This window comes from Pelecanus crispus, chromosome 2 (assembly GCF_030463565.1).
Source record: "Pelecanus crispus isolate bPelCri1 chromosome 2, bPelCri1.pri, whole genome shotgun sequence".
In the NCBI taxonomy this organism is placed as follows: domain Eukaryota; kingdom Metazoa; phylum Chordata; class Aves; order Pelecaniformes; family Pelecanidae; genus Pelecanus; species Pelecanus crispus.
In genome coordinates, this window is record NC_134644.1 from 47481041 (window position 1) to 47490917 (window position 9877).

Here is a 9877-nt window from a genome sequence, read left to right on the forward strand (position 1 = left end):
CCTTGGCTGATGGCAAGCAAATTCAGCAGATACCAGGAAGAAAGCTGAAATACGGCTTTCAACAAGTTCAGTTTTCATCTATCTAATGGTTGTGATAATGTTACCCTAACTCAATGTCATTACTAATTAAAGGGAATATCTGTCCTCCCTACAAAGTACTTACAAGATCCAGTAAAATTTTCAGTTAGTATTTATATAAATAGCAAACTTCACTGCCATAACCAATACATGAGTGTAAAGGGCTCAGAAGTTCTGGTCTTCCATTCTGTGCAACAGCTGTCTGAACAGTCAGTTGGAAACCGTCTCTGAACAGCCATTATTACCCTGGGATAATAAACAGCGAATACTCATTCTTTTATACAGTGTATATAAGATATAAACTGTCCACAAAATGAATACTCATTCTAATAAATTTACTATGATACAGCCTAGCTGCTTCTTTAGAAGTTGGATGCTCCTACTAAAGACCTGCCCTGTTCTTCAGAGGCCTGTTTTGGCAGAAGTTTTATTGTATTAACATCTAAAAGTTTCATATTCTCATGTCTAAAAACCTGTTCAGTACCTCAAAGATGATTTGTTTCCTCTTTTGCACATGGGTTTAATGAAGGGGAAAAGGATAAGGAGAGCAAAGAGTAAAAAAAAAAAGGAATGCAACTATAAGATGGTACAATGTTGAAAATAATTAAAACATTATTTAAAATAAGGATAACATAAAGCCACCCAGAAAGAGCAGAGGAATAAAATTAAAACACCCTTTCAATAAAAAACCTGATCTTTAGAGGAAAATCTTGTACTATTTCTAGCTAAGCTTTATGTTTTTCTTCGTGAGATGAAAAATTTAAACTTAAAACTCATTTATCAAACACAAGTATCAAAGCTTAGTGAGAAAACAGACTGGACATTTGACGAGTTCCCATGAAGGACTACTACTTCTTTTACAGAAGTTTGTTTCTACTTTAAACTTCTCTTTCCCCTTCAGTGACTTTTATTATCATCTCAAAACACAGAAAAACATTAAAGCCTAGTAATTTACACCAGGGAACTGCTGAATGAAGATGCAGGATCATAAACATCTATAACATCTTAGCCAAATTACAGATTTGAAAACTATTCACAGGTCCGGGGATAGGAGAAAAGCAAGGAAGGAGAATGGCAGAATGGAGTATTACTGTGAAGACAACCATGTACTCATACAGACCCAGCAAAAGAATAAGCTACACCTAGAAAGTAAAAAATATTTCTAAGTATTATACCACTTTACCACTAAAAAACTACCCTCAAAGGGGTACGTACTATCTCAAATCAAGTCAGATATTTTAAAATATTAAGTTCTTTATTAAGAGTATTACTCTTAATTAGCTTTGTTTATACTTTCATATTTCATTTCACTTGGTCTAAACCAATTCTTTAAGACTATATTTTCCTTTGATTCAGAATTTATCCTAGTTCTTACGAAGAACAAATTAATGTATTTGCATTCAGAATACTGTCATACCTCAATCAAATTTTGACACTTAAAATCAACCCAGAAATTACTGAAATTCTGTAAGGAAGCCTGACCACTACAACCAAAGTATACTGATATGAGAACAAACTACTTAGGATTACTGTAATAAAAATAATAATATGCATACCTAAAATTATCACCTACTGAATCTCTCTTTTCTGAGATAACAGGATACTCAGGCTTAAGATCCTGCTTTCTGTCTTTAATGCAGATGTTAGTATAGGATGCCTTCACAGGACAACTTTCACAGTCTGCAAGTGCAAGCTCCTCTTCATTATTGGTTCCAAAAAGGTCAGGGTCATCCTGAATCACATCAATGACAAGAGCATCTTCTTTGTAAGCTTCAAGAACATCTGGAACATTTTGACTTTTGTGTTGTGAAAGATTCCCTCTTGATTTGCTATCATCATTTATTTCTAATGCAATAGGGTGGTCAACTGCATTCCAAGAATGATCAGGAAAATCAGATTTTAGTACATGTTCAGTACCATGGAAATCAGGCACAGATGACTCTAGCTGTCCATCAAGAAAAGGATGTGGATATAAAGAAAAATGTTCAGGGAGTGCAGACACCTCATTTGAAAGGTTTTCAGAGCCATTACGCTGAAAGTCCTTACAGTTGATCTCATCTGCTTTTTTCTTTACGGAAGCTGTAGACATAGCATCACTCATGACAGGAAGAGGCTGCTGCTTGGAATTTACCAAAAAATTCTCTCCACCTGTTTTCTGCCTTCTTGAAACACTAGTGCTGCCAAGAAGCTCTAGTGGACTACAGGTCTTTCTTTCAAATGAATGGACAGATTCCAGTTTCCTGGATTCAGGTTTGTTTCTGCATAAAGGAATTTTGAATTTTGTCAGGTTTCCAGCGTTTGATACTTTCATTGGCTTTAAATCACAAAATGTCTGGTTCACTACTGATGCTTTATGGCTGAACTTTCTTCTGTTTTTGTTACCTGTAGATGTACTACTCTGGACTGTCACAGTCAGGTTTCTTTTTGTTATAGCTCCTTTATTTTTATCTTTTTGTTTTGTTGTAAAATTCAAGGTTGCTTTGACTTCTTGCACATCATCATGGCTAAAAGCCACAGCACTTCTATCCATATTAACTGGTGATTCCATATTTTCATTGCTCATTCTCGAAGTCTCATAAATATCCATGGGAGAGGATTCTGGTGTTTCAAGTGAAGTCAGACATTCAGTATTTGGATCCATTATTTTATGTGTAGATTCTTTGTTAATTTCTGCCAATGATGTATGCAAACCCAACCGTCTCAAATTCCCAGTCACAGCACTGTTTCCTACAGCTTCAACACTGCTTTTATCAGAGGATTCCTCGAAGGCAGCCCTCAAAAGTCTTTTTCCTTCTGAGATGGACCCATGATTTTTATGAACCCACTCAGAAGTCCTGGCACAAGATTCAAAAGGCCAAACATTTTTACCAGTCATAGGTACTGTTCTTTGACAGGTAAACTGCTGCAATTTCTTACTAACTTTCTTCAATTTTTCATGTGTCTTGCTTTTGTGACAATTGGAATCATCATGGACCTGAGCTAGCACTCTCAGGCTACCCAAGGCAGCAGAATGATGTGCCACACTGTTTGAATTTTCTCCTTTTCCAGTTACAGAGAGCCTCAATGTCTTCTCAAAGCCATCTTCAAATGAAAGTAATTTGGTACTGTTCTTTCTCCAGACTGATGTGTTTTGTGCTTCATGAGTATTTTTTCCTACATGAAGATTTGAGGTATGATCACATGAAGCTGACAGAGTAATTTCGTTATGCTTTCGTCCTAAAACTGCAAAGGAGCTTGACATGGCAACTGCTGCTTCTTTTTGTAACTCAGACTCACTGCATTCATTAGCCATGTCTGTGGAAATATTCTGCACTGCTGATTTCTCAGTGATTTTCATCTTTTTTCTAGGCTTTCTACCAATATTGCACCTTTTTCCCTTTAAACACTTATTGTTTTCACTCTGACAGCATGAAAAAAATCCTTCTTTGTTTTGAGTTTTTTCGTTATTAAACAATAAACCACCTTTTATGGGTGATCTCTCATTTTGCATTCTACTAGTGCTGCAATTCATATCACTCTGTTCAACAGTACCACCAGGAAAAACATGCTTCCTTTTATCCCGGGCTACATGGAAGAATCCACTTAATTTATAACTGCTGGTAGTTCCACTAGCTGAAGACTTCACGAATGTATTGATGTAACTACAGGCCTCTAATCTCACAAATGGATTCTTTTCTGTTGCACAGAGCAAGCCATTACAACGGCTCAGGGCATTTCTGCAATGTTCAGCATCACATTTTGCAGATACATTTCTCACGTTTTCAGCTACAGTCACACTAAAACTTTGCAAGCACTTGATTTGATCAATTCTGGGTTTCCTTTTTTTATACTGCACACCAGACTTTTTTGTTACAGGATGGCATAGAAAGCTCTTGCTCTGAGTCCCACCTAAAGTAGGAGATTCAGAGTAGTGAGGTTCCTTTTCCTTGGAATCTTCTGATCTCTTTTGATTTGTCTTAAGCTTCTTCACAGCCTGTGTACTGGAGTCATGCTCAAGTGCTTTCCATTTTTCCTTTGCTGATTAAAAAACAAAGCAGTGTCATTAAAGAATACGCTAAGGGAAAAGACTATCCTATTGCAATATTTTATAAAGAGAACAAAAAACATTCTAGGCTACTAAAGAACATGATACTGTGTAAGGCTAAAACATTTCTGTGAAGTTTTACCTTTTTTTTTTTAAATGAGCACTGTTAGCACACTTACAGTAACAAATGATGTTTTGTTTTCAGAAATAAATGCAAAGATGAACAGAATCTTAGGGTTTCATATGGACAGTAGAAGTTGTGTATTTAAAACACAGGTGAAAATCAAATCGGAGCAAGTCTGGCAAGAAAATGCAGATGCTGTTTGCACACTCAGCCTTAAAATCTTTTGTTTACACAGTAGATTCTCTGTAATAGGAAAGCTTGTTCATAAGAATATAGTAATTTATTTCAGATACATAGTCCAACCAAATGTATCAGACTGTTCAAGAAGATTCAGGAAAACTGCAGTACTTGCATTTTTATGAAGTACTACTTTTTATTTAAAAGCAAATACAGATTATGTAAAAAACTGTACATCTGAAAGTTTCGTCTGGAGAACGGACTCAAGAATGTACTATAAAATGCTGGGGTTTTTTTAGATTTCAAAGTTTTTAGTTTTCAAAGTAAGATACAATTTTAATACCTCAGTTTTTCAGAATATGGTTTCTAGATAAAATATTTAGTAATAATAACCTACAGCAAATATTTGTCATTTAAATGTACCCACTTTGGAAGTAAAAGAAATGTCTTTTAGACAATTGTCCTGAAAAAAATGAGACTTTTAAAAATCCTCTTTCAAAATTGTTCCAGTTTGATACAACAATCTCTTAAAACACCAAAATACAATCTTTGTTTCTACATCTTTTACTATTTTGCAGAGAACAGCAACTAAAAAGCAAAAAGTTCTGAAAACAAAAACCAGCACCCTATAAAGGCAAGCACTAAAACAAGACAGCATGATACATATTCAAAAATAATCAAATAATATACAGATGAATGAAGAATTGACTACCTTTTTTTTTGGCTTTGTTGAAACTATTGCCTCCTTTTCTGCTTGACCTATGCATAAATGAACTGACCACTTTTGAGGGACAAAACAAAAAATAAAAATCTCTTACTCGAGGCCTCTTGCTGCAGATACCCCTTCCTCCCCCCACCCCACCCAAAAGGGTATCTGGTCTCCTCTCTGTGCTAAAAAATTGCTTTTCTCCTTCAAGAAAAGCCTTTGCTCTTCCTAAAAAGCTGTCTTCTTCCAAGACTGGTGTTCACAGTACCGTAAAGCAGACCCTAGCTCTTATCTCTACACTTCTTGAGCTAAGTCAGCAGCCACACACTAAGAGTCACTTTGAGATAGGGTACAGGCCACTCTTTCCTGCCCCCACGACTTTATCCCACACAGACACATCTGCAAAATAAAAATTACTTCCCATTTTTTCACTTTTTAATGGGGTCTTACTGCAGCACCAACCCCTCATCGTGGGAGCCCAAATTCTGCACCTGTACGTCTGCAATGGGGCACAAGCGCTTACCACTTTCCCCCAGGCTGTCTGCTCCTTTCTGAAGGTTTGAGCTCTGCTGCTCTTCTTTCACGCAATGCTTGTGCATCTTTCCTCTGGCTGTTGGTTGTCCTTGGCCGCTTAGACCCTGTAGCCGCTGTGACACCAGTGCGTTTCTGTCCCTCTTCCTCAGACTAACAGCTCCTTTCCTGGACTTTGGGCACTGCGTATGCAGTTCTAGCATGGCAGATGTACCCCTCTCTCTGGGACCTTGTAGTTTTGGTTTCATGAAAGATGTCCCGCCTTTCTTGCTCAAGCATCTCTTTCTTTTCTCCTGTGTCCCTGGCTTTCTTGATCCAACTAAAGAACACCCATCCAACTTCTCTGGCATATCTACCTCTTCCTGAGGTTTTGGTTCAGACGACGATTCCCGAGTCCCCAAATTCTTCTTAAGATCCGGGATTTGCACCTTTAGTATCGTTATGGAGTCAGTGCTTTTCATTTCAGTGCTACATGTGCCCTTTCTGGGTTGCAGCACCTCTGGTTCTGGCAAAGAAGAAATGCCACGTCTCTCTGTGCTCTCAATTTCCTCCTCTGAGGATGGGATTTGTAATTTTATTTCCATGAAGGAATATTTATCTTTTTTCCCTGAGCTCCCTGAACTCTCCTGGAAACCTGAGAGGTTCAGTCCTTCTGAGCTATGTTCTTTCCTTCCAATCCCTGCTGAGAATTTATTTTGCAAAGTAGTTCCTGAGAGAAATAGCTGTTGACCTTGTCCTGTCCCTCTCCTTACAGTCTCATCCCAGCACAGTGCTGCAGCCGTAGTCGCCGCCTGCCAATCTTCACATACAGCAGTATCTGAAATCGGCAGAGCTACACCCTTGCTGCGTCTGGCAGCCCTCCTGCACTGTATCCCCTTGTATTTTCTACCTGGGAATCTCTGGCTACTCTTACCTTGCTCCTTCTGCATGGGCACAAGAGGAGCAAATTGCTCACAGGAAAGGCTGGAGAGCATGGCAGGTTGCAGACAGGAAGATAAGGTCTGCTCAGGCTTTCTCTTTGGTGCCAGGGGAGGACTCTGCTTGACTACCAACTTTTTCCCTGGCTCACGTCCTACCCTCGCACCCAGAGAGCTTGGGCCGGTGACCATGCTGTCAGCCCACTTCACGTCGCTAGCAGTTACCACTTTCCCTGACCTTAACTGCGGCATCATAGGAGCCTAGAGACAGCAACAAAACCCACCAAATCCACTCATCAGTGCACCTTTAATGACATCCCAGCTAGCCCGGCACCCAAGGCGGGCACAGGCCCTACCAGGAGGGGAGCACACCTGAGCTACCGCCTCAGGGGTCACCCCGGGGGAGCCCAGCCTGGCAAAAAGCAAGCCCAGGGCGCCTGGAGAAAGCCCACGGCCACCAGCGAGCCCCCACCGCCGCCCCCCCAGCCCGGGGCAGCCCCTCACCGCGGCGGGGGGAAGAGGAAGCAGCCCCGCACCTCGCCCGCCTCAAGGACGGCGCCGCGGCCGCCCATGCCACGCAGCCCGCCGCCTCCCGCGCCACCCCGGCCACCACCGGGCCACCCGCCCTCTCCCCGTCCGTCGTCCACCGATCCGGCCCTCGACGCTTCGGCCGAGCCCCGCCTGCCCGCAAGGCGCCGCTCGCAGAGAGAAGCAAGTGCCCGCCGCCGCAGGTAATGGCGGCGCGGCCGGCGCAGGCGCAGGCGCAGGGCGGGAGGCGGCCCAGGGCGGCGGCGTGAGGGCGGCGGCGTGAGGGAGGCTCCGAGGCGGGGCGGGGCGGAGCGGAGCGGCGGGGCCCTGGGCGACCGGACCCTGCGCGGCCGGGCGAGCCGACACTCACGGGCGGGGGGAGAGGAGGGGCGGCCGCGGTGCTGCGCTCGTCCTCTTGCTGGGTCAACGGTGCCCCCTTCATGGCGGAAGCCCCTCTCCTGAGGCGGGGCCGAGCACCGGGGTGGCAAAGGCCGCTCCTCTGGGCGGGTGCCGGTTTCTTGGTTTCGGCTGAGGAGCCTTCGTGCTGCTCCCTTGTTGCCCGAAGCCCCGTGCCAGGGTGAGAGGCCACCAGGCCTTGCTGCAGCCATGGCCATGGGCTCAGGGGTGGCCCAAGGTACCAGGGTCCTGCGTGGAAATACCAAATCCTGCGTGGAAATGCCAAACCCTGCGCAGCGCCAAATGGCGGCGAATGTTCAACTCGCCCAGAGCTGAGAGTTGGGTAGAAAAAAAACCCCAGACTGCCCGACTCACCAGTTTCTTCAGGTGTTTCATCCACCTCAGTGAAGCAGCCTTACCTGCTTTGTCTGCAGCACTTCAGAAGCTCTCCAAAACTGAGGGGTGATGCGCTTGTTTGCGTAACTGTAGCTTGCATAAACTTTGTATTTCAAATAACACAGCGTCTCAGGACTGGAGTTAGGGAAAAAATAGCTCAAATAGTTAGACTATATAGTCGGAAAACAGCCAGAGTTGGTGTTCGGGCTTCGAAAGTGGTAGTTCCAACACAAATGGAGGACATGAAAGCTTGCGGACCGTTCACTGCGTGGTAACGCAAACACGTAGAAGTTAGCTTACAAAAACAATGCGGTACAAAGATTGAGTCTAAATGAGGAGTGCTATGAAAATCACAAATGCTAAAACTTAAGAATGTGACACTTTAATGCCAGCAATGCGATCCGCAAAATTGCACGTGGTTGATAAATGATTGTGTCCTACAGGCGGTCCCTTTCTGTTCACAGGTGGTCTTTGAGGGATGAAGTGCCTTATTCAAATTCATTTCACCCAGACTTAGTGCTTGGTGGTGTTCACATTTCATGCGTCCTAGTTTGAGACCCATGCACAGAAATAAAGCTTTTTGTGTCACTACTTTCTACAAGTGCAGTACTGTGGATATAAAAGAGTAGTTGAAGAGTAAAGGCATATTTTACCAACTGACGTTGGCTCACTATGTGACCTCAGCTCATGTTACTCGCTTTGTCTCTCCATCTACAGGTAGAGATAATACATTGCTGTCCAAATAAAGACAGAGAACACTGGATTTTCAGCAAAAGCTTTCCATAGATGAGGAAAGAACAGGCAGGCTGGGAAGCCATTCACTTCCTTTTGCTTATCATCTTCTTAGGTTGCGCGTATGTGCTTAAGTACAACAAAAAAGCCAGCAAGTGGCTAACTAAAGCTAATAGAAGCAAAAAGTACAGGTTTCTTAGGCAGTTCCTCCCCTGGCTCAGTATTGTGCTTCAGGTCCTTGGGACAGAAAGGACCCAGTAAAAGGGAGTTAACGGCACAGCATTTATCATCGTCAGTGTTCTGCAAGGCTAGTATTACATAAAACATTCAGCTCTGGCAAAATTTAACCTTCTCCAGTTCAAATATAACCTTCTCCAGTGGGTAACACAGTCTTTTAAGTTTGATAACAAGGGAAGAAAGAAAAAGACACGCTGAAAAGCAGTAGTAAAGGAAATCTGGAAGAGCAGCGTATGAATTATCTTACCTCTCTCCAGTATAATTTTTAAGATTTGAGTATTTAGTCAGTTATTTACAATGATGAGAACTCTACTCAGACCAGATTTTTATGAAAAGAATAAAAAATGTACTTGAAATGAATACTAATTAAAGATATTCTTCATGAAAGTCCTTTGAAAAAAGGGCTAGAGCCTCAGAAAGGACACTTGGAAGCAGCTGTGGATTATGTTAAAAAACATTGCATTCAGTTCACAATACTGCTAGAAAGAGGTAGTATAAACATTGTCTTGCAAAGTGGATCAATTTGACCATCTTTTAAAAATACTTGAAAAAAGAGAGAATTTTAATACACAGACATGTTATTTAAAGAAATTCTGTGTCAAGTGTGTATTAAAACTGTAGGTTATTAAAGTGGAAATAACTTTAAAAAATCATATAAACAGCTTAAGGGGAAAAAATGAGTTCTTTTCACATTCCAACAACATTTGAATTAGTAATACTACAAGGAAATGCTTAAACTTTATTTTAAAATTATATCTTGTTTGGAAATAAAGATAAATGCTTGTTTCTCTTGAGTTTTGTAAGTCCTGTATCTCAATGCCATATCTAAATTTTAGAACTAATTCAACCTTTGCTGATCTGTTGCTTTGTTTCACTGGCTTCTTGTTCATCCTAGACACTTAAACACAGTAATAGAAATATGAGGTACCGAGTGTCTGAAAGTAAAAAGGGAATCCTGGTGCCTAAACCCTTTTTTTTTCAGAATAACCAGTACACTCAGAGATGCCTGGCAATTTCCAAGAGGGAAAAAG

General features: G+C 41.8%; 1 protein-coding gene across 1 annotated transcript in view; it reads right to left on the minus strand.

Annotated features, from left to right (window-relative positions):
- The window catches only part of TOPAZ1 (testis and ovary specific TOPAZ 1), a 42550-nt gene extending 35023 nt beyond the window's left edge, over positions 1-7527 (minus strand). Inside the window, exons 1-3 of the mRNA XM_075705849.1 lie at positions 7456-7527; positions 5633-6818; positions 1635-4095 (exon numbers count right to left, since the gene is read on the minus strand). Coding sequence (XP_075561964.1) covers positions 1635-4095; positions 5633-6818; positions 7456-7527 — 3719 coding nt within the window. The remainder of the gene's footprint in view (positions 1-1634; positions 4096-5632; positions 6819-7455) is intronic.
- Between the last annotated feature and the right edge of the window lie 2350 nt (positions 7528-9877).